The sequence below is a fragment of the Vanellus vanellus genome (assembly GCF_965231255.1).
Source record: "Vanellus vanellus genome assembly, chromosome: 22".
NCBI classification, from domain to species: domain Eukaryota; kingdom Metazoa; phylum Chordata; class Aves; order Charadriiformes; family Charadriidae; genus Vanellus; species Vanellus vanellus.
In genome coordinates this window covers 659286-684486 of record NC_138927.1, presented here as the reverse complement: position 1 = coordinate 684486, position 25201 = coordinate 659286, and the positions used below count along the sequence as shown (strand labels likewise).

The 25201-nt window shown below is 45.6% G+C and overlaps 1 protein-coding gene across 1 annotated transcript in view; it reads left to right on the top strand.

Annotated features, from left to right (window-relative positions):
* Positions 1–14962, top strand: part of PPP1R8 (protein phosphatase 1 regulatory subunit 8) — a 29219-nt gene extending 14257 nt beyond the window's left edge. Inside the window, exons 3-7 of the mRNA XM_082493994.1 lie at positions 9201–9354; positions 9962–10182; positions 10860–11004; positions 12171–12235; positions 13234–14962. Coding sequence (XP_082350120.1) covers positions 9201–9354; positions 9962–10182; positions 10860–11004; positions 12171–12235; positions 13234–13587 — 939 coding nt within the window. The 3' untranslated portion in view covers positions 13588–14962. The remainder of the gene's footprint in view (positions 1–9200; positions 9355–9961; positions 10183–10859; positions 11005–12170; positions 12236–13233) is intronic.
* The last annotated feature ends 10239 nt before the right edge of the window (positions 14963–25201 follow it).

Genomic DNA, 25201 nt, shown 5'->3' with positions numbered 1-25201 from the left:
GGAAAGACGATAGAGATGCCACAAGTAGGTATCTCACAAATAAACTTGTGTTTTCCCAGGCCAGAAACCAGTAAAATGAGGTCTGTCTTTATAGTCCTTTACTGTTGGTTTTACAGACTGTTTTGATAGAGTACTCTTACTCTGGATTTAAAGACATAGAAAATTGGCAGAAAAGAGACCTTTGCTCAGCCTTAATTTGAAAGGAATTGGATATTAACACACATTTACTGCATCTTCAAAGTAGCTCATTAGTTCATACAAGACACGGCTGGTTAGTTCATATGCACTACTCGGACTACGTTGGAGCTGTCCTTCACGGGCTCTCTCTAGGCGCTATAGCTTTCAAATCCTTTGCATTGTGTTTTTCTTCAAACCATGGATCATGTATTCTGCTTCTTGTGGTACGGTTACATGTTCAGAATCATTTTCAGAGATTCAGAGCTGGAGTAGGACTGCTTCTCAGCTCAGCCTTCTCACTGACATCCTGGCAAGGGTAAGGATGGGGTAAGGACTGTAATTGGCACTGAGTTTTCTGTGTAATGAGATTCAGTGAGCAAAGCCAAATGGCAATGACTTCAGGTTTTTTGGTATGTGGCAGGTGGCCAACCATAATGCAACCTTCCCACCTGGGAGATTTATTCTATGAGAGAAGGGGTTTTTTTCTTGTCATGTTTCTCGTGGATTTTTGAGTGTGGAGAGAGAGCTTTAGGATGAAAGAGTTTACATGGTGCTCTCTGCTGAATTAATCCTCAGGTGCTATCACAGGAGCCCAGGTCAGGACTGAAAAAAAGAAAGAGCAAAATACCGTATGGAAGCTGAGGATGCACAATTGGTTTTGGCAATGGATGATCAAATTTGGTGTTGATAAATTGACAGGCAGGAATTTATCCTTGTGGTGTCAGGCTCTGAGGCTGCTCTGCCAAAAGCTTTTGGACCTACAGGAGGCCCAGGTTGGCTTTGTAAGCCTGGCGTCTCTGTCCAGGTTGGGAAAATGGGTGGTACGAACATCCTGGTTCCCTCTTCCTACCATCAACTCTCTTGATAACCTAAAAGAGGTGGTTCTTGCTGTCGTGCAGAGCACTGTTAACAGCCATTGCTAGTCTGCTATCCAAGTACTCTGGGGTTCAGGAGAGGATGCGATCACACAGAGGTTACTTGCAGAATGACTGTAGAGTTTGTGTTTTACCCCCTGACTACCTGATGTTGGCTATCAGTATTACTGAGATCAGGCAGGTACAGCTTGTGCGAGGTGTGTGCGGAATGCTGCGGCATGCAGTGACCAGGCGCAGGCACTTCAGTGTGTAGCACAGAGGTCTGGCTTGCTGCGGTACTTCTGTCTGCTGGAGTGAGACTCAGAAGAGCGGGCTTGGAGGGCAAGTCCTAGCGGGCTGTTCCACCTAGCGTGTGTGCCTGCCTGTATGGTTGCTTTGGGTCCTTGCACGCTGTATGTATGCAGGTGGTGAACTAACTCCTCTAGACTCTGATGGTTAGATGGGACCATGTGCTGTGTGTATGTATGGGAACTGTGCAACAAATTAACAGCATTTCAATGTGATCCATCTGTTTCCCTTTTTGGAATATGTGGCAAATAATTTTTCAGTTCTGTGTCTTACAGTAGACAGCAGTAACCAAGAAAGAACATTCTTTAATCTCGTGGATTACTGAGCACTTGATACTAACCGAGCCATCTGTATCCCAGGTCTTCTGCAAGAGGTCTGAGGTACACCTTGTGATTGCTGGGTCTGAAAAGTGCAACATTAAAACAAGCCATGAAGTGTTTAAGCTCAGTGTATGAAGGATAACACTGGGTTATAACTCAGGGGCACAGAAAATTTTGGAAACATAATCATGAAGTAAAGGCAATACAATTATTTTCTCTGTTGATGATTTGTTGCAATATTTCCAATATATGAATTTGTTTGTGTCTTTGCAAAATCTCTTTAAATGGTGTCAAGTGAGAATGGTATTGTTTTGTGCATAATAAGTGCAAATGAAAACCTACAGGATACTTAGTTCTTTTAGTTTCAGTTGTGGACAAGAATGATAAATTGTTGGACCAATTTTTATGGTACTTGAACTCGTGAGATAACTGCTTGCAGAGCTGAGCACTGTAACATGGAGTAATGAATCAGCTTCTTAAGATCCACTTGTTTGTATCAGAGTTGTGTTTACACAAGATTCTTTTTTCAAATACACAAGAAAAAAAGGAAAAGTTGGAGCTCGTCTTCCTCACGAAGTGGAATCATAGAATTCATTAGTACAAAGGTATTGAATTTGGGAAGACTCAGAGCACTGACCTGAATGAGTAAGCCTGATATTGGACATAAATTTATTGCTATGAAGTTGAATCCCAGAAAACCTAAGCAGCATTTTTCAAAAGATGTATTGTGACAAACACTATGGTATTCACAGAATAGGTGGATGAAACAACTGTAATCTTATGGGAAGATATCAGTGAGGCTAATGGAATGATAGGTGTTGATTAAAGCTTGCAGGGAAAAGTGTAAAAAAAGAATGTACAGGGAGGAGATTGATCTATTTACAGAATAGATTTAAAGAATTTAAAAAAAAAAAAAGGGGGGGGGGGGGGGGGGAATAATATTCAACCAGAAAGGACTGATGAAAACATGTACTAGTTTAAGCTCTTTATCAGTGGCTTATACTTTCTGGTTGATTCTGAGGGTAGGCTCTTGTAAAAACCAGTGTCTGTAAAGAGACAGAAAATGATAATAAAGTAGCCAGGTGAGAGCAGAATCAAGCAGATTGTTTCAGTATATTGATTTCTTGGGTTTTTTATCTGAATTATACTAAGGCTTTGAGGTACACTATTCCCCGCCAGACACAAATAGATTCAGAGGAGACACCCGCATGTTTTAAATGTCCCAATGGGAGGAAAATCACTTGCAGTTTGCATATGCACTTCATTTGTCACCAGATAATGTGCTTGAAGGTGAATCGCTAGTTAAGCTGTGATTCCTGTCTTATCAAATGAGATGTGGACTCTCAAAGAAAAATTTTTTTTTTTAGTTAAAGCCTAAGTTTTGGCACTCGTGTGGATTTTCTGCCAGCCTATGTATCACTGAGGGTACTGATGAAGTTGTCATTCCGACTAGCTGTTTGTTTTCATGGAACTTCTTGAAATTTGCTGTCTTGTAGTGCTGGTTAAAATCAGCCAGTTGTTTGAGAAGTTATTTGGTTTAGTAGTGGATGTCAAGAGACGATAGATACGCACACAGCTTGATCACCTGAATCTGGTTATTTTAAGAAAGCAGGCCAATATACATAAGTTAGTAGATTCACAGAGCATTTACTTTCATGAAATTGTGCTTAAAATGTATACTTTGAGTTAGTTGGGAATAAGACTTTAGCAGATTATTACCTAAGGGACCAATTAATTGTAAGTCGTCATGATGTATACTAGTATGGAGCTGAGTTGTTCAATTCATTCATCTAGTGACCTAAAAGAGAGAATAAAAATAGAGAAAGAAATTAAACTTATTACTGAATACCAGATTATGAGAGCTTGCAGCGGGGAGGGCTGACAAATGTTCAGCAGAAAAATGAGAAATCCAACCTAGAAAATGTAGAACCCAATTTGGGAAGGGGGGGCAGAATCTGAAAAACATCAGTGGGGAAGGTACATCTGAATGCAGTAGTACTAAAAAGCCTTGAAGATCATAATTGGTGGGCAGGTAAATTGTGCCTTTGCAAGGTGATTTGTAGAAAATTAGGTCCATTTGACTTTTATGCTTGAAGATCAGGCAGAGGAATCACAGAATCCCAGACTGGCAGGGGTTGGAAGGGGCCTTCGGAGATCATCTAGTCCAACCGCCCCGCCAGAGCAGGGTCACCTACAGCAGTTGCACAGGATCCCATCCAGGTGGGTTTTTAATCTCTCTGGAGAAGGAGACTCCACAGCTTTTCTGGGCAGCCTGTGCCAGGGCTCTGCCACCCTCAAAGGAAAGACACTTTTTCTTTATATTTAGACAGAATTTCCTGTGTTCCCATTTGTGCCCATTGCCTCTTGTCCTGTCGCTGGGCACCACTGAGAAGAGTCTGGCCCCATCCTCTTGCCGCCCACTCTTTGATAAGCATTGATGAGATCCCCTCTCATTCTTCTCCAGGCTAAACAGACCCAGGTCTCAGCCTTTCCTCAGAGAGATGCTCCAGTCCCTGACCATCTTCATAGCCCTCTGCTGGACTCTCTTCAGTAGTTCCTTGTCTTTCCTGAACTGGGGAGCCCAGAACTGGACACACCGGGGCGGAGTAGATGGGGAGGATGACCTTCCTCAACCTGCTGGCCACACTCTTTTTAATGCATTCCAGGATAGCATTGGCCTTCTTGGCCAATTGTTGGCTCACGGTCAACTAACTTGTTGTCCACCAGGACTCCCAGGTCCCTCTCTGCTGAGCTGCTTTCCAGCAGGTGAGCCTGTACTGGTGCGTGGGGTTCTTCCTCCCCAGATGCAGGACCCTACGCTTGCCCTTGTTGAACTTCATTGGGCTCCTCTCCGCCCAACTCTCCAGCCTGTACAGGTCTTGCTGTATGGCAGCACAGCCTTCTGGTGTGTCAGCCACCCCTCCCAGTTTTGTGTCATCAGCAAACTTGCTGAGGGTGCACTCTGTCCCCTCATCCAGGTTGTTGATGAATATGTTGAACAAGAACAGACCCAGTACTGACCCCTGGGGAACACCGCTAGGTACAGGCCTCTAACTAGACTCTGCACTGTTGATCACAACCCTCCGAGTTTTGTCATTCAACCAGTTCTCAATGCACCTTGTTATCCACTCATCTCACCCACACTTCCTAAGTTTACCTATGAGAATGTTATGGGAGACTGTCAGAAGCCTTGCTGAAGTCGAGGTAGACGGTATCCACTGCTCTCCCCTCGTCCACCCAGCCAGTCATGCTGTCATAGAAGGCTATCAGATTGGTCTGGTGAATTCATGTTGACCACTCCCAATAACCTTCTTTTCCTCCTCATGCTTAGAGATGACATCCAGAATGAGCTGTTCCAACACCCTGCAGGGATGGAGGTGAGACTGACCTGACTGGTCTGTAGTTTCCCGGGTTCTCCTTCTTCTTTTTGAAGACTAGAGTGACATAGGCTTTCCTCTAGTCCTCAGGCACCTCTCCTGTTCCCATAACTTTTCAAAGATACTGGAGAGTGGCTTAAGAGTAACATCTGCTAGCTCCCTCAGCACTCGTGGGTGCAGCCCTTCGGGGCCCGTGGATTTGTGGGTGTCAAGTTTGCGTAAATGATCTCTAACCCAATCGTCCTCAATCAAGAGAAAGTCTTCCATTCTCCAGACTTTTTCTCTTGCCTCCAGGGTCTGGGATTCCTAGGGGCCAGCCTTAGCAATAAAAGCTGATGCAAGGAAAGCATTCAGTAACCACCTTCTCTGTATCCTCCATCACCAGGGCACCCACTTCATTCAGCAGCAGGACCACATTTTCCATAGTCTTCCTTTTGCTACTGATGTACTTGAAGAAGCCCTTCTTATTGTCCTTGACATCCCTTGCCAGATTGAATTCCAAATGGGCCTTAGCCTTCCTTGTTGCATTCCTCCGTGCAACAATACTCCTCCCAAGTTGCCAGCCCCTTTTTCCACATTCTGTAAACTTCCTTCTTCCATTTGAGGTTTTTCCAGAAGCTCCTTGCTCATCCATGCAGGTCTCCTGCCTCCTTTGCTTGATTTCTTACTCATAGGGATGCACCGATCTTGAGCTTGGAGGAAGTGATACTTGAATATTAACCAGCTCTCTTAGACCCCCTTACTTTCTAGAGTCCTAACCCATGCGATTCCTCCAAGTAGGTCTTTGAAGAGGCCAAAGTTAGCTCTCCCCAAGTCCAGGGTTGTAATCCTACTTATTACCCTGCTGCTTCTACACAGGTTCCTGAACTCACCATCGCATGACCACTGCAGCCAAGGCTTCCCCCAGCCCTTACATCCCCAACCAGTCCTTTTGTTTGTTAGCACAAGGTCCAGCAGTGCACCCCTCCTCTTTGGTTCCTCCACCACCTGTGTCAAAAAGTTATCATCAACACTCTGCAGACACCTCCTGGACTGCCTGGCTGTGTTGCCTTTCCATCAAATATCAGGGTGGTTGAAGTCCCCCATGAGAAACAGGGCCTGTGATCGTGAGGTTACTTTCAGCTGTCTGTAGAAGGCCTCATCAACTTCCTCTTCCTAATCCGGTGGTCTAAGCAGCCTCAAGTATCACCCATATTAACCTGCCCTTTAATTCTTACCCATAAGCTCTTAACTCTTTCTTCATCCACCTCTAGGCAGAGCTCGATACATGCCAGTTGCTGTCTCACATAAAGAGCAACTCCACCACCTCACCTTGCTGGCCTGTCTTTCCTAAAACGTATGTAGCATTCCAGTCATGTGAGCTATCCCACTCTGTCTCTGTAATTGCAACAAGATCATGGCCCTGCGACCACACACAGATCTCTAGTTCTTCCTGCTTATTCCCCGTACTGCGTGCATTCGTGTATAGGCATTTCAGAGAGGAAATCGAGCGTGCAGGTTTTCTTGGAGGGGTGTGAGAGGATCCACCACAGCCATACACACCCCTGAGGTGGCTGGCCACCTGATTCTTGTCTTGGGAGGCAGCTGAGGAACATTTGTCACTGCTCTGGTTGGCCTGGATTATTCCACAGTTGGATAAGTTGGCCAGCCTGCTGCCAAAGATTCCCTTGACTCTTCTAGACAGGTGGATTCCATCCCTCCCTAACAGGTTATAGTCATCAAAGAATGTCCCTTTGTCATAAAAGCCAAAATCCTTGTGACGGCACCAGCTACAGAGCCAGAAGTTGATATGTATTATATGTCTATTTCTTGCTGCCCCCTTTCCTCCAACTGGTAAAATGGAGGAAAAGATAACTTAGGCACCAATATTTTTCACTTGCACCCCCAGGGCTTTACAGTCTTCCTTAATTCTGCCCAGGTTCTGGCTTTCCGTGTCATTCATGCTCCCATGAAAGTCTAAATAGAATCATAGAATGGTTTGGGTTGGAAGGGACCTGAAAGACCATCTAGTCCCACCCCCCTGCCATGGGCAGGGACACCTCCCACCAGCCCAGGTTGCTCCAAGCCCCGTCCAACCTGGCCTTGAACACCTCCAGGGATGGGGCAGACACAGCTTCTCTGGGCAACCTGCGCCAGGGACTCACCGCCCTCATATTGAAAAATTTCTTCCTAATATCTAATCTAAATCTCTTCCAGTTTGAAGCCATTCCCCCTTGTCCTATCACCACATGCCCTTGTGAAAAGTTCCTCTCCAGCTTTCTTGTAGGCCCCTTTCAGATACTGGAAGGCTACTATAAGGTGTCCCTTGAGCCTTCTCTTCTCCAGGCTGAACCACCCCAACTGTCTCAGCCTGTCCTCACAGCAGAGGGGCTCCAGCCCTCGCAGCATCTTCGTGGCCTCCTCTGGACCTGCTCCAGCAGGTCCATGTCCTCCTTATGTTGAGGGCTTCAGAACTGGATGCAATATTCCAGGTGTGGTGTCCCCGGAGCAGAGCAGAGGGGCAGAATCCCCTCCCTCACCCTGCTGGGCACACTTCTTTTGATGCAGCCCAGAATGCTGGTGGCCTTCTGGGCTGTGAGCGCACGTTGCCGGTTCATGTTGAGCTGCTTCTCATCAACCAACACCCCCAAGTCCTTCTCCTCGGGGCTGCTCTCAATCCATTCATACAAAGACTATGTCTTATTCCATGCTGTCTCCTTATTTTCTGTATGAGTTGGTAGTGCCACAGAATAACTGTCTAGGTGATCATTGTGTCAGTCTTTCTGATAGCTCAAAAAAAAAAAAAAAAAACAAAACCAAACCAACTACTTGTAACTAGTCTGATACATTGGCTCTTTCTAGCTGAGCATGTGATTTATACAGCTGGCAAAACTGAGGAGCACACAACTGATTGACATGAATGCTGCTGCCAGGAAGGGAGGTCCTTCCTCATCACACCGTCCTGGTGCGTATAATCCATTGCTTCACTAGAGCCAGCTGGGGTACACATCTGATTGAAGGCAAACTGATTCAGTGCACTAAAACATTAGAAGACTAACGCAGCAAAAAAGTGCTTTGCAAGCTGAAAACTTTGCTCAGATGAGTGGCAATGCCATTGAGGAGAGGATTGTATAGCTGGGAATGGAAGGAGGGAGAGGGGAGAAATCCTGGTGCTCTAGCAAGCAAAATGTTAATTCAGCTCAGACCATCTCATGAAAGTAGTTTTTTCCTGAACTAAGATCTGTTTTTTTTTCTGATGGAAAATGCATCATCAGCATTCCCTTGATCATGCTATTGAGACGTTGTGTGGGCTTTGGTAAATGTTTCAAAAATCAGGGGAATCCGTCTGTTACCAAATCTGTATTGCCAGCTTTTGCCTTGTGCAACTGGAAGCAAGAAAACGCAGGTTGGATTAAGGTCTTGGGATGCAGTGAGAAAGAAGGCTGCACTGCTTAGGTACTTCAGCATGTAGGTGCAAGGAGTTCCTTTCAACAACATTGTTAATAGAAATATGCTGTGTACCCTGCAGGACTGCGTCAACGTGTACCTTTGCTTTTCAGAGATGGTTTACGTAACTGATATTACAGTATGTATTATCTTGTTTGAAGAAGAGATTAGAACTAGGATGAATTAAGAAGGAATGCCTAAAGTTAATGGTATACTTGAACAGACTAGTATGGATTCACATCACAGTACATATTCACTAGAGTTTTACATCTTTATTATAAAGGTCTGAAATTTTCTGTATGTCCATTTCTATACAGAAATGTATTTTTGCTGTTCTGTATCAGACTGGAGTTCATTTAGCGTAGATTCCTGGCTTAGACAAGGCCTGAGGTTATCTGCCTTGAGGAATATGTAAAAATCATTGGGAGCAGATGTGAGAGAGAATCTCTTGTATGAGACAGTCTCATGCTTTGAAGAGTCATTGTCCTTCCCAGGCTGTCTCGTATTGACTGTTAAAGAAGGGAATAGCTGGGAGTCTTCCATATTCAGCTGTTCTGATTTTACAAAGAGAATATTTGGGTTTCTGTATTGAACAGTGTCAGACAAAACAGAAATATTGATTACATGTTAATGCTTTGTTTTGAATTTGCTGTTTATTCATGTTCTTGAATTTTTTCAGGAAGATCCAAAAGTTTATAGGAGTCTAATATGCTTCTCTGTTTGATATTCTACCTCAGAAACTCATCATTGATGAGAAGAAATACTATCTCTTTGGGAGAAATCCTGATCTGTGCGATTTTACCATTGACCACCAGTCTTGCTCTCGGGTCCATGCTGCCTTGGTCTATCACAAACATCTCAAGAGGGTTTTCCTCATAGATCTAAACAGCAGTAAGTAGTGTGACGTTTAATCAGATAGAAGTACAGTATTTCAGTGCTTAAACACTTATGAATCTGAAACACTTTTTCCTTTTCATTGTTGTTTGCACTGGGTGGATAGGTAAGTATGATCTGAATTAGCATCCTAGTGAAAGATTGACAAGGGTTAGGAGCAAAGGAGTGTTTGCTCCAGCCAGCTTACATCTGCTTCACTTGGTGTTTAAAACAGAGGCTAAGGGAGAGGAGGAAAGTGACTTGGCCTTCCCTTTACAACTTTAATGAAGCTTTCTCTTCTGAGGGTGGTTTCACAAGATCTAAAACCTGACATACTGTTTTTTCCACTGAGGGAATAATTCCAGACATGGTACATTGGGATCTACAAGTATCTAGAAAGTAAATGGTGTTTGTCATTTATTTCCATGACTTTTTGAGCACTTATGATGTGACTTATCTAAGTTTGTGAGATGGTAGGTAAAATGTACATAGCTAATGTTTTCAGCAGTACCTCACTGACTTATATCTCATTGCAGCCATGTACAGTTTCTGAACTTCTCAGGACTTGAATACTGTGAGCCCAAGCTGTTGACTAACTGACTATTTTGCATTTTGATGTTCTCAGCACATGGCACATTCTTGGGTCATATCCGTTTGGAACCTCACAAACCCCAACAGATACCCATTGACTCCACAGTTTCATTTGGCGCTTCTACACGGGCATATACTCTGCGAGAGAAGCCCCAGACACTGCCATCAGCAGTTAAAGGAGATGAGAAAATGGGTGGTGAAGATGAAGAGCTGAAGGGCTTGCTGGGCCTGCCAGAGGAAGAGACAGAACTTGATGTGAGTATGATGGCACATTGTACCTAGATGGCATGTCCAGCTAAACAGCTGTTCCCCTCTGGTTCGCTTAAGTTCAGGTTCTTAATTTCATGGCCTGGAAGATAGTCTGAGGTGTCTTCTGCTGGCAGATGTGCACAGACCATCTCGTTCTGCCATGATAACCCTGTGATCATGCTGCTTCCCAGAATCTGTGACCTAATAATCCTCCCGTTCCAATGGTCTTCTCACAAAGGCTCGCCAGGGAGTACGCGCTCTCCAGCTATCATTACCCCAGGTCAGGGGCGATTTCCCATATGTTCCCCGTTGCCAGATAACAGAGAATGCTACCCTGTCTTCTACAGTTAGCTACTCAAGAGGGAGACAGCAGTGTGTGGCATTCACAGGACTGTTGTGGCTGGAAGGAACTTCTCAAGATCATCTAGTCCAGCCCCCCTGCTCAAGCAGGGCCAGCCAGAGCAGCTTGCCCAGGACTGTGCGCAGTCAAGTTCTGAATATCTCTGCAGAGACTCCACAACCTCTCTGGGCAACCTGTTGCAGCACTGGAGCACTTTCTTCCTGGGCACCTAAAGTTGAAGCTAAACAGTGTTCTGTGGTCTTTTGATATGCACAATCACATGATTAAATCAGAATTCATACACTGTTTGCCTAAAGTATTTCATCTCCAAATTTGTCATTAGAACCTGACGGAGTTTAATACAGCCCACAACAAAAGAATTTCCACACTAACCATTGAGGAAGGGAACTTGGATATTCAGAGACCAAAGAGAAAACGGAAGAACTCCAGAGTGACATTCAGTGATGATGATGAAATCATCAATCCAGGTAAGTAGTTGGCTTTAATCTTTAGTTGATGCCCTTAAGGCCCTCCTTCCAGTATTCTCATAGGGATTCCTCATGGCTGCATATGAATAAGGATAACAGAAATTTGGCAATCAGTATTTGTGATGTGCTATTTCAGAGAAGCTGCCGCATGTCTGACTTAAGTCTTTGGCCTCTCTCTGTTTCTTCTCTTCTACCTGTAAAATGATTTGTACAGTTCAGGGATATCACACTCAGCTTCGTTGTTCAAAATTCTTTCAGATGTTGGAAAAATCTCATGGCTCCAAAAGGAGGAAAGTGTTTTAAATTTTCGCCTTCTTTAGAATCTAAATGGGAACTGAACTTGTTTTTCATCTGTCCCTTAATGCTTCCCTTACCTGTTGCCTAATAGATATTTGTCTCAGGCTCAGAGGTGTTTTGCTACTTGTCTGCATATCTGAAACAAGTCATTCTCAGTCAAAACAATGCTTCTGAAGATGTATGCAATTCCAAATTGGTCATTTTTCTCCCTTAGCTGTTTTACATTAATGGCATTCCTATTAATGATATTTTGTATGGATAATATTCCTGTTAATAAGAGTAGCTTTTCAATGAGTGTGCGTTTTAAAATATCGTCTGGGCTAGTTTCATTTGTCAGTGTATGCCACCCAGAATAACCTTTTAAATTTATAAAGTTATGCAATTTAGTGCTCAGAACATCCTAATGTAAACAGTGGCCATGCATGTTACAAAAAAGGTGATTTTTTTCAGGCTTTTGGAGACTTTACATTGAATTCTTCTGACTCCTCATTCAAGGTCCCCCAAGGACTTCTGGGGCTCGCTGTTGAGCCTTTGAGCACGTGCAGTGCCTTGTCAGCAGCAGCTTTCAGCCCAGAACTCCAGTCTGTCTGATCAGTGCAAACTGGGCATCCATCTGTCCCCTTTCGCCATTCTCCATTTGAGTGGAAGCCTTTCTTACCAGAATTTCTGATGAGCCCACCTTGAGACAAAGCCACTAGGTGTCCCCTTAGCTCCTCTCTTTATTTGGGCATGCTTGTACTTACTGAGAGATACTAGAGCACTGGCTTTGAGAAAGTCCATGTACCAATTCTTCATTGTTCCTTTACCTGACAGATGTTCTATCTTTTTCTGTATTCTTACTGAAAGCTTCGCTGTTCTTGTCTTTACAGAGGATGTGGACCCTTCTGTTGGGCGTTTCAGGAACATGGTACAGACAGCAGTAGTCCCTGTTAAGGTATAGAGTGACTTCCAACTTTCTAATTAATATATTACATTGGTGAACTCACTTTATGAATTACACTTTAGAAACATAATGTTCTACAGTGGAAAGTGTTTTATTGTTAAGCAAAAGTCGTGTTCATGTTTCACAATTGTCTTTTTTAGCAGACTTGACCATGTCCCTTCAAGTCTAGCTTCAGCTCTTTTCCGTATGACACATGGAATCAATGGCAATTTTTTTTCCTCCCAAAAAGAAACGCTTCCCAGAAGTTCAGTATGGTAGTTCTAGGCATCAGTTAAAATTGTGGGAAGTGTAGAAAATAGAAAGTAAAAATAAGAGTTTGTTTGCTTGAATACTGGAAGTGCTAAAGATTTCATAAGGTTGTCTACTAGAACTAGCAGGGTTTAGACTTTGCTCCAAGATGAGTGTGTTGCCAGTGCTATATTTAATTTGAACGTGCTAGGAGTAGGGAAGACTTGCAAAACTTCAGGGTAGCTAAGCAACAGTGTAATAGCAATTTTACTTGTTGCTGTTATACACTAAATAATGTATGTAGAATGTATATAAACTGCAGACTGCAGGAGAAGATTCAAATGATCAAGAGCTAGACAAAAATCACCCGAGTAATCTAGCGGTTGCAGTTTCTTATTGTAGGGGGAAGGAGGATCTGCGTTACTGACTAAAGACCTACTTGGTCTTGCATTCAGGACAAGCTCAAGACTGGCAAGCATGTACAGGAGGTAAAGAGATGTTTAGGCCTGATCTAAGTTAAACCTGAGCATCAACTTCTGTCGTGCCTTCCTGCATTGTGCACCTTTAGGAGTTTATCATTAAGTGGTTTTCAAGGAAACCCAGAAGAAATCTTCTGGGACAGAGATTGGGACATGGTCTGTAGCCACTTTATATGTGGCTGGCCTAGGTGCCTTCTGCGGGAAAATTACATTGGCTTCCAATTTAAATAACTTGCTTGTTTCGTGTATTTTGAGTAATTCTTTAAATACTTGCATCTACAGAAAAAACGGTTGGAGAATCCGGGCGCGTTGACCACAGATGATTCTGCATCACGACGTATGCAAAACTTTCCCTACAGTGGAGGATTATATGGTGGTTTACCTCCAACTCACAATGAGGCAGGTTCCCAATCGCATGGCGTCCATGGGACAGCACTCATTGGTGGTCTGCCAATGCCCTACCCCAATCTTGCCCCAGATGTGGACTTGACTCCTGTTGTGCCCTCGACAGTTAACATGAACCCAGCTCCAAACCCTGCTGTCTTTAATCCTGAAGCTGTGAATGAACCCAAGAAGAAGAAGTACGCAAAGGAGGCATGGCCGGGCAAGAAGCCAACCCCTTCCCTACTGATCTGAGTTGGGTTTTGTTGAGGGAGGGTGGGAGCTACGAACTCCAGAAACTGTTTATGTGCAGTATCGTCTTTTTAAAATTTCAGTGTCCTAACCAGATGTAATACCAAGATTGGAGAAGTGAAATATCCTTTAAAGATCTGTCTTCAAGCGTTTTTATATGTCTGTTTAAAAGAAAAAAAAAAATACAGCTCCCATCTCCTTATATATCTATGGCAGCCTTTTTTTAGCCATTACTCTTCCTAGAGGTCTTTACTCTGAATTTTGGTCCATAGGTTGAATGGGCAGAGTCATACAGTTTAATTATGGCATGACCCTGCAAATTCATGCATTTAGGTGTCGTGCTTACTAGGAGTAATGGACTTGCTGATAGCACGTCAGCTGTATCAGAAGTAAATGTTTGTGGGGCCAAGCCTTTAAGAAGTCCCATTGGTATGAGTTCTAAAACTTGCAAAATGCAGGTCAGCTTTTATTTTTCATATTTTCAAAGCCCCACCAACGTGGGGCATTATCTTTTTGTTTTGTTTTATTTGGCTACAGCTTGTTTTAACTTCCACCTAAAACACTACAGCATCCCGTTAGATCATGTGAACGTGGAGTTGAGATGGACAAGAAACGGGTGGACTTCCTTAGCTGTGGTCTGGTATTGTACGATGGAGAGCTGTGTGGATGGATAAAGGCGTACATGTGGATGGATCTGAGCTTGTGTTGGTGCTGATGGCAGCAAGCAAGCCTGGCAAGCCTAGGAGCGTTTGACTGTGGTGGATAGGCACTATCTACACTCTACAAACAATGAACAACAAAGTAGTGTTGACTCTTTCCCCTGTGATAACTTAAGGTGGGGTTAAGACAGAGGAGAACAGTTGCTTTTAAACACGGTGGCCCTTTTAACTTAAATAGTTTCATTTTTATCTGCAAATAGAACTTGTGAGCTCAGAGTATATGTGAGATGTAACAATACGCGCATAAAAATGAGCTGCCATCAGCAGTGTCACAGGATTGGCGTGTTTAACAACTAAAACCACAATCTGCACACTGTTCTGGCTGCTAGTAACAGTGGGTGAGAATGGAGTGCTACTTACAGCTAAAGTATGAATTCTCAGTAGAGAATCTGCCTCGCTTTGAATAAAGCAGTGCATGAGTTGGTTTCATAATGCTACGTTTTTGTCTACTTCATCGTTCTCTCCCATTGAATAAAATGAGAAGCTCAATTTGGATTGTTGCTCTAGCCCTTCAAATCCTTGGCTTTAGATTTCAAAATCTGATTCACATGTATTCAGACACTGTGTCTTTATACAAGGTAAGGCCAGAGCCCTGTTTTTCTTCAGTGTACTCTGGATATTTTTTTACGTTCTATAACGCAGTTCAGCTACGCAGTCACATTCCTTTGTTGTTTGGGGAATTTCTCCAGGAAATGTGCACTAAAATGACAGTAGTGTACCTAGCTGTTCGTTGTGTACAGTACTGTAGCTACCTAGCTGAATAGTGTTGTGAAAATCTGATGGTTGCTGGAGCAGTGCTGTGTTACAGTGCATCTGGTACGCTGTATGCACTAGACCTGTTTTGGACAGATGCTCCAAAATCAGTGTGACTTCTGCATCTGCAGAGTGATTGCTTCTATCATGTTATTGAGATAAAAAAGAGCTAGTAGCTACTCCATTTACAAGAGCGATGGCTTTAGAGACCGGTTTGTTCCCCTCCCTGCACCATCATATCTAGCTCAGACTATTATGTGGATAAATACAGTACCTTCTCCATGATATAGTTGTGCCGCTCTGCGTTTAGTTGTCATATTACTGAATATGATTCAGTCCTCAGACATTCTGCTTCCAAACACTCCATGCTGACTCTTAAAATCTTTTTCCCTTTATTTTTAGTTTTGCTTCTTCCTAGTATGTCGAATTTTCTTTTTCCAGCCAGTCTGCTTTATGAAGGCAAACTCTTTAGGGTAAGACTAGTTAGGGCAAGTAAAAGTTGAACAGGTTTTCTTCTTTTTTTTTTTTTTTTTTTTTTTCTGTTTTGGGGTGGGTTTTTTTGGGGGGGGGGTGATTTTTTTTGTTTGATTTTTTTTTTTTTTTTGCAAGTGTCTCTTTGCAAGATTTTTCTTGAAAAGGGAAGCTTTACTGCTCATTGGTTTTTAAAGCTCTTCTCCTCCCTGGGTTTGAACAAGCTCTCATTATTTTAGAGCTTAGGGGCCATAGCTGGCCAGTACAGGAGGGGACAGTATAACATCTAGGGGCTTTGTACAGAAGTTTGTACACTTGTGTAATATGTAATAGGCCTTTTCACACTTTCTGTTGAGCTTTTTACCTGTAACCTTTACTATGTTGTAAATTAAATGCAGATTTTGCCAGTTTGGAGAGTGTAGTGTGTTCGTTCCCAATCTACACTTCTGCAGTTGGGACTGTACATTGGTTTGTGGCTTATTGAAGGATTTCTGCCATGGCAAAGTGCAGCTATCGCTGCAGGTCTTGTTCTTAGCAGCTGGCTCAGGCTGCTGCTCATAAAGCTGCTCCAGCTTCTTTGCTCGTAACCTGCTTAGCTGCCTTGTGCTGCAGCGCACTGCGCTTTTGCGCAGAAGAGTAACACTTCATAGTGGATTTTAAACAGCAGTCACCTTTGCTTTCTGAGTGAAGTTTTATCTGGTTCTGGCATAATCGTCTCTCTGCAAAAGTTATACTTCAGAGCCCAACTTTGCTTTTCTTATTGCCCAGCTTGCTCCCTCTGAGCTATAGAGTGGCCTTGGGCATTTGCACCATCCTGTGTCACACTGTGTCTCTGCAGCTTGTCCTAGGCTCACTGGGGAGAGCTGTAGTGAAAAAACAGTAAAATGGGACCTGGTTAAAGATAACTGTGGTGCCTGCAGTGTAGGGCTGAGAGGGATTCCCAAGCTTTGCTGAATTTAGTTATATTTAGGCTGTAGCTTAGTATTTCTTCTCAATCCAGCAATATCCTTTAAGCAGCTCGGGCAGTTACATTTTCATTATTGTGTCAGCAGAAGGCTGAATCTTCACAATTCATGTGTAAGCTGCTGGTCTGCCATAGGTAGAAATTTTTGGTACAGGTTAAGTAGTTAACTTTGCGGTCTGACATTGTAAGTGTTGGTGTGGTTAGCAGTTAATTTCCTGTATTAAAGGAAATAGTAAAAACGAGTCAACTTCCATGATAATCTAAAACACTCTCTGCAATGTGGAATGCAGAGATGGGAACAAAGAAGTGGAGAAGAGTTTGCAGCTGAATAAACGATTGAGCTAAAGAATAATAGCGTTTTCCAGGAACATCCGTCCTTGCAGTGCTCACCGGATTGTCATTGTAATGCCTCTTCTCTCTTCTGGTTTTGAAATTCAAGAGTGCAGCGCCCAGCAGGAATTCCAAGAGCTGGTAACAAGCTGACAAAAGTTGTTCTGTTCCCAGTGTGCTGTGCAATAAGATACCAATGTGTTAGACTCTGTGACGACATGCCTGAAAGAATGACTTCTTGGAGAGGAGGTGACTTCTTGCTGGGGCCTTTTAGGAGAGCAGGAATAGCTTCCACCACAGAACAGGTGAGTGTGCCAGCTGAAGTGTGCGCTCGTGCAATTACTTTGAAACACTCAATGGCATGGGGAAAGACCACAGTAGAGGGTTGGACTGGAAGACATGGATGGCTTTAGGATGAGCCAAAGAACTGCGCTGTGTAAAAGCTATTACAGGGCTCAGAGATCAGATGCTGTTTAAGAGCATTTTTTCAAAAGCAGTCTAATACAGCCAGGTAATTTGTAGGCTCTTTCATCTCAAAACTCTTAATCTAGCAGTGTTAGGTAAAGAGGGAAAAAAAGTTTCGGCTTTCACTTCTGCTCAACACCAGAAACATCTCCTCATTCATACCAGCTTTGTGGCGTACCTGGGACCTACCTGCTTGGTGTAGGTAGGACAATCGGACAGGATTGCTAGCGCAAGACAGACAGCATGAAGTAAGGTCGTGGCAAGTTCAGGGTAGACAGACGTGTTTTGGGTTGCAGTCTTCTAAATTATCCTTCCCTGAAGGTCCCATAACCAGTAAAGCAGTAAGAGGGACCTCACACCCCAGCATCACGTTAGTGCCTGAAACTAACTGTGATGCTTCCCCTGCCTCCACAAAAGCAGTAGCTTCCCAGCAGCATTGATGGTTGCTTCAGTGTTGTCTTTTGCTTCTTATGAATTTCCCAGAACATATGTCCTCTTCAGAGAAGCTTTAAGGGAGGAGCAGCTAAAGAGCCTGAATCTTTGCTGTCTGTCTTGTCATATGTTCTGACATACATCTGTGAAAGGTTTCAATCACATTTGCAGAATGGTAGAGGAGGAGGAAGTCTGAAATACTAGATGTGCTCTGGTCACTCTGACACATCTTGCCATGGCCCGGGTTGTTTACTGTCATCTTGCAAAGACAGACAGATGGGGAGCTGCCTGCGTATGCACTGGTCTTTGAGGAACTGGCCAGTAATACCGGACTAATCTAGGAATTCCAGTCATGGCTGATCACAGAGGCTTTTCTTATATCTTGGCTGTGATGGGTCATTTCCTGCCTGAGGTTCCCCACCTACTTCTAGATATATCAGAGGCCCTCCTGTACTTGAGCCTGGAGGAAATGGAATCGTAGAATCATAGGATGGTTTAGGTTGGAAGGGCCGTTAAAGATCATCCAGTTCCAAGCCCCCTGCCCTGGGCAGGGACACCTTCCACTAGACCAGCAGCATTTCTCCTGGTCAGCAAGCAATGGTGACCATTGCTTGCTTGGGGTGATATGGCCATACCACCCCAGGGCAAGACCTTTCTCAAAGGAGGCACAACCAGTTTTCTCCAGTGTCTTTGTAAAAATACTGGTTTTGTAACTTGAAGAGCTAGCAGGAGCTTGTTCTCCATTAAACCTCTCCCATATAGGCATACTAGAGTGGTCAGTTACATTGATAACAGTTTTAGGGTTCAGCAAAGATGAGGAAGAGCCTGGAAATGGGCTGTTTAGGTAGTGGTTCCACTGCTTGCTTCAACTTGGGTACCTCAAGTAGCCCTGATAATTCTTGCTTGTTGACAGGTCAGAGAAGGTTTGTGCTCTACTGCAGGGAGCGTTACAAACCTTTGAGGTGAGGATGATTCAGGCTGAGAGACCAGTTTTGCTTGGATCCTAGCAGCTGATGCGATCCCCTGACCACACGTCTTCTGTGCTTGTCTGGGGCCCTGCTTGTGGGATCACAGTTCCTGCTTCTGTTTGAGGAGCTCTGACATCCTGCGTGTTGTAACTTCAGGCCCCCAGCTGCAGCCAAACCACAGCAAAGTTTAGGACTTTGACAAGCTGTGAGGACGACTTGGGGACTGCCTAAAATCTGTGGAAACTCCAGCTGTCTGTCTGATGTCCTGCAAGACAATTTCTTGATGCAATTTTTATATTTCCCCAGTTGAATTTGGAAACCAGAAGAGCGGGTAGACAACTTTGTTCCCTGTAGCTGCTCATGACTGGTGTGATTTTTCATCCCCATGACCTGAAGTTGGCCTGTTCAAGGCTTATTCCTGACTTCTCCATGGGAGCTTTTCTCTGTCCTACAGCACAGAGATCATCTGCCTGTCCCTGAGTGCCTCTGCTTCTGTGTCTCTGCTTCACTAAACATCTCACTTCTCTCAACCTGGGAATGTTGTCCAGAGGCTGAGGGAATGGCTAAAATGGGCAGAGTAAGCAAATGAGTGGCATAAGCCCAGGTGAGAAGTTTGAAGACTAGGAATAAAATCTGTGATGTCATGTGGGATGGAATGGTATCATGTGGGTGAGAGTAGGAAAACAGTGGTGCGTTTTCCACTATCTGTTACCTGAGCAGTAGGGACATGACAGACCATCATTGTGTCTCCCTGAGCATCTATGGCAGGAACTGAGGGAGCAGCAGGGCAGCTAACAGCCCACAGCGTAGGGTGTCCCATGCTCACAGGGACTGTCCATGAAGGCAGAGAGCATGGCTGTCAGATGCTGAAATGTTGTTTTGGGCACAGCACAGCAGGGAGATTTTGCCCAGGGCTCAGTCAGGGTTTCAGTAGCACCGAGAAGTGTCACGTCCATCTGATACTGAGTATGACCCATGGCAAGCAGCAAGGAGTGTGCTTTGAATGTTTTCAAGAGAAATGCAGGACTCTGGATATGATCAGCCAGTCCTAACTGGAGAAGACATAACTACTGTTTTGGTGACCATTATCATGCTGTAAAGCTTCTCTGTCTCCTGCCGGCACCAGCTGCCGGAAAGCTCTCTGCACTGCACTGACCGGCTGTAAATGCTCCTATGAGATGCTGCACACAAGATCTGCCGGCAAGCTCGATGAAGGCTGAAATGGTGCACAGGCACATCTCTAGCGAGCTCCTCTCTGCCAGGAGACAGCACTGCGTGAATGCTTCAGACAAGCTATTACGCTATAGAAAGAGCTCCGCTTTACATGCGGTACTCGTTTGCTTTTCCCTCGTTATGCCTAGTCATCAGGCTAGAGCACAGAAACTTTGCGTGTCTTAGGTGACTCATTTGCTGTGTGCTCATTGCTTCCTCTTGGGTTATGTATGGAGGGTATTTTTTGGGGGGGGGGGGGGAGATTATTCAGTTCCATGAATAACCAGTCTCTAGTAAAAGGGCTATTTCTGCCCAGCCTGTCTTTTGCAAAAGGCAACTGTGTGAAAATGACAATCGCCCTCTGACTAGTGGCAGTTGCTAGCCAGCAGTTTTTACTCATTTCATATCACTGGGGCCATCTGTTAGAGAGGTTTAGTTTTTCTTGTTATCTCTTAAAAATTCTATCTCAGTTACTCAGTATGCAGAACACAACTAGTTGTACTGGGACATAGGCTTTACAGCTGCTTGCTGCTGGTCAAGACCATTACTCTTACCTAGTTCAGCATTTGAATTTCTTCAAACCACAGATTCTTCACCTATATTTGTCCATGATGTTAACAGTGGGTGTGTTCTGCTCTGCTCAGGCAAATGCACAACTGGAGAGGAAAAAAAACAATTGCATTGTTTCCTGGCTCGTTGCCCAAGGCAGAAAGTGGCAACTTCCTTTGATGCAAGTCAGGTAACACCCATCTACAAGAAGGGCTGGAAGGAGGATGAGGGAAACTACAGGCCTGTCAGTCTGACCTTGGTGCTGGGGAAGGTTATGGAGCAGATCATCTCGAGTGCCATCACGTGGGACATATAGGACAGCCAGGCGATCAGGCCCAGTCAGCATAAGTTTAGGGAAGGCAGGTCCTCCTCGACTAACCTGATCTCCTTCAGTGACAAGGTGACCTGCTTACTGGACGAGGGAAAGGCTGTGGATGTTGTTTACCCGGACTTTACTAAAGACTTTGACACCGTTTCCCACAGCATTCTCCTGGAGAAACTGCTCATGGCTTGGATGGGTGTACTCTTTGCTGGGTGAAAAACTGGCTGCATGGCTGGGCCCAAAGAGTGGTGGTGAATGGAGTTAAATCCAGTTGACAGCCGGTCACAAGTGGTGTTCCCCAGGGCTCGGTACTGGTAATATCTTTTTCAGTGACCTAGATGAGGGGATCAGTAAGTTCGCAGACACCAAGTTGGGCAGGAGTGTTGATCTGCTGGAGGGCAGGATGGCCCTGCAGAGGGATCCGGACAGGCTGGATCAATGGGCCGAGGCCAATGGTGTGAGGTTCAATCAGGCCAAGTGCCGGGTCCTGCACTTGGGTCACAACAACCTCATGCAGCGCTACAGACTTGGGGCGGAGTGGCTGGAAAGCTGCCGGGTGGAGAAGGACCTGGGGGTGTTGGTTGACAGTGGCTGAATATGAGCCAGCAGTGTGCCCAGGTGGCCAAGAAGGCCAAAGGCATCCTGGCCTGTATCAGGAACAGTGTGGCCAGCAGGACTGGGGCAGTGATTGTCCCCCTGTACTCGGCACTGATAAGGTTCTACCTCGAGTCCTGTGTTCAGTTTTGGGCCCCTCACTACAAGACAGACATTGAGGTGCTGGAGGGTGTCCAGAGAAGAGCAACGGAGCTGGTGAGGGGTGTGGAGGACAAGTCTGATGAGGAGCAGCTGAGGGACCCGGGGGTGTTCAGCCTGCAGAAAAGGCGGCTGAGAGGAGACCTTATCACGCTCTACCACTACCTGACAGGAGGGTGTAGTGAGGGGTGGTCAGTCTCTGCTCCCAGGTAACGGGCAGCAGGACAAGAGGGCAACAGGACAAGAGGAAACAGCCCCAAGTTACACCAGGGGAGGTTTAGATTGGAAATTAGGAAAAATTTCTTCACTGAAAGCATTGGAACAGGCTGCCCAGGGGAGTGGTGGAGTCGCCATCCCTGGAGGTATTTAAAAGACGGGCAGAACGTGATGTTGAGGGACATGGTTTAGTGGTGGACTTGGCAGTGTTAGGTTGATGGTTAGACTTGATCTTAAAGGTCCTTTCCAACCTAAACTATTCCATGATTCAAAGTCCCCTGTTCCTACGACTGTCCATCTTCATCACCCTTTTTAGACCCTCAGCAGGGTAAGAAACAAAACTACTCATGGGTCCTGGCTCACCCACCACTCTCTGCTGTGCTCCATGGTGGTGCCTGATTGCTTGAAGTAGGAGAGGATCCCTTTGCAGGGAGACGTCATCTCAGTTGGGTCCTGTATCAGACACTGACCTTGGAGAGCATAAGGACATATCTCGTGTAGTGAGAGACGATGCTGGGTTAGCCTTAGCACAGGGCTGGGTAGCAGATGGCATGGAAGCACCTGTGGGCTTTGACAGGTGAGCATGGACAGTATCAAGGCACTGCACATGATGCTGCAGTGCCATGAGGGCCCTCTGCTATTGATATTCCCTCTTCTTGGCCTTCCTGCTGCACAGCTTCTCTGACCTTGGCAATGAGCTTCTTCCTGGGATGAGCAGTTTTATCACTTGGTGCTCCAGTTTCTTCTGCGGCACATGCTACTGAGTCAGAGCATCTCTACATGCTGCCCTGCTGTCACAGGGGACCCCTGTGAAGGGAGCATCTGCCGGGCAGGATCACTTCTGAATTTGAACTCCGAGAGGTGGAGACGGTGCTCACAGAGGACTCTCAGTGGAGGGACTGTGTGTCCAGCCCGAGCCTAAGCCATCCTGACATCAGGCTGATGTGGAAATGTCTGTTATGGGGAAAGAATGGTCTTTCCTCAGTGCCTGCAGAGTGTTTGCTTGCTGTGGGGAAGTGAGGGCTCTTTGTGAGAAAGGGGATGAGCTGGTTTCGATTAGCGTGTGAAATAAAGTAGCAGTTCCCAGGGCCCCGCCATGGCTGCCCTGTCCCTCCCCTCGTGGGCAGAGCGGGCAGATGTGCACCAGCCTGCTGGTGAGCAGGAGGCAGTGAAAACGTTCCACCCATTTATTCAGCTCAGTGCTTTGGCTGTGTTTGGGATGACAGAGCCCTGATGGTTTTGTAGGAGGAAAAGACAGCAACTGCTCTGTTGTTCCCAGAGGTATCACAAACCTCATGGGTCTGCTACACGCGCTTCTGGGTAGCTACAAAGCAACAGCCTCCTTCACCCATCCCCTGATGAAATCAGGCTCAAGGCTAAGCTACCAGGAGAGGACAGCAGGTGTTGTTGGCCCTAGAGCTGCTCAGCCCCTTGGCCCGTAGTGAGCTCTCTTAAACATGTCTCTGCCTCTCCTCACTCTCCTTTCCTTGCAGCTCTTCCCCAGCCCTGAAGAAGTGATGCTGCTTCGTCCTTGGCTCTGATTCACAATGGCCAAGTCCTGGTTCTTTGCTGCTGGTGCTCGGCAGCCTGGAGACCTGCTCCTAGGAGCCTCTTTTAGGCAAGAGCCAGTGGGCTTTTCAGCTGACCTTGATTGCTCTCCATGGCCATGCTCATTGTATCTGTGTACAAAGGGCTTGGACACCTCTATGACCCCTTTTATTTTTCCATACTTCCCATGGAGATTTGCACGCTGGGTCCTCAGCTGCCCTTTCACAGCCATGCTCTGCAGTGGGGGTATCGGCATCTCCCTTGAGCATGTCTCCTTATGTCGTTCACCTGGGATACTGGGGGCCCTGGGAAGTGGGGGCTGCTGGACCAGCAGTGCCCAGCAGCGTCCCCAAAATGTGTCATTGAGCAGAGCTCTGTGGAGCTGCAGAAGCGCTGGGTCTCTCGTCTGTGCTGGCTCTGCTCGGTGTTAGGTTATCACATGTCCCTGGGAGGAAACCTCAGCAAAGAACAGGCAGTCTTTGGTATCTTCTCCAACCACAATGGGTTTGTTACGTGCTGAACGATGGGCTGCTGAGCTGTCCAGTTTAGGTCACTGTATATTTCTGGTTCCTGAAGTGACCTGTTATTTTCAGACATATTTTTCTATGGCTGATTTTCAAACTAATTCCTTCTGTTCCCTGTCCCACTCCCATTTTCCCCAGACGGGTAGCAGAGCACAGGTATGCAGGGGTGGCTGTGGCCAGGCTCTTCTGTTTTGAACTAGACCAGCACATCCTCACTCTCTTCCTGCAGCTGCAAACATAGGTCTCAGTTGTACCAAAATCCATACCCTGGCTTGCCAGGGATACCCACCACTACCACCATCACCTGTTCCCTGCAGAGAGGCCCTGGAGTCAGCCTTGCCACCGGGGTTTTGGACTGTCTAGGCACATGGCTGGTTCTTTAGGGTCTGTTTGGGAATGGAGGAATAGATGCTTAGTGTCCAGAGAACTTTGCTGTTGGCTGTTCAACTTACCCTGTGATTTCCAGAGCAGTACATCTGTTCAGCTCCTCCCTGGACTCTACCTTAGAGCAGTAAAACACCCCCAGAAGGACAAGCTCTGCAATTTGAGGACTTCTCTGTAGTATGTTGAGAGCTTCCTGACCTCCCATGGTTAGTCTGGTCCTGCCCTTCAGGGATTCTTCACATTGTTTGATACAACAAAATACACTTTCTTCCCAGATACTGGTACAAAGGATATTTCTTCCAGGCACTCTCATTCCCATTTCATGATGATAAAGCTGAAGGCATCTAAGCTTCTGTTGCCTGGGCTCTTCCACCCACTGTAACTTCATTCCTCTTGTTCCACACAGGCTTGCATGCTGCTGCCCAGCTGTAAATCTTGCAATGTCCCATCAGCACAGGCTCAGCATCTGTGTACCTTTTGCAGTGCCTAGGACAGACGGTCCTGCTGGGGCACGGAGACAGCGTCTTGCTGACTCTCCAAAGGGGGGTGGTACATGGCAGTTCCTTTATCTTTTTCCCCATATCCTCAGTCTTAAATGTGCAACACCACACCCGTGCTTCTGCTGTGAACAGGGCAAACCATGTGCAGGACTAAGACCAGATCACGGCTGACAGATCAAGGGAAGCTATCTCTGGGTCCTGCCTGCGCTGGCAATAGCGGACCCAGTGTTGAACCCTGAGTTCAAGAAGAGGGATGTGGGAGGAGGACCAAAGGGCAACCAAGATGGTCATGGGGCTGGGCAGATGATGTGCAAGGAGTGTTTATGGGAGCTGGGCTGGTTTTGCCTGGCAAAGAGGAGGAGAAGGGCATTCTAATAGCAGCCTGCAACTGCTTGAAGGACAGTTTTGCTGATAATGGAGCCAAATCCTTCCCAGCAATGGCAGACATGATGCTGAGGGCCAATGGCCACACCTACAGCTTGGAAGATGTTGGCTGGGCATCTTCTC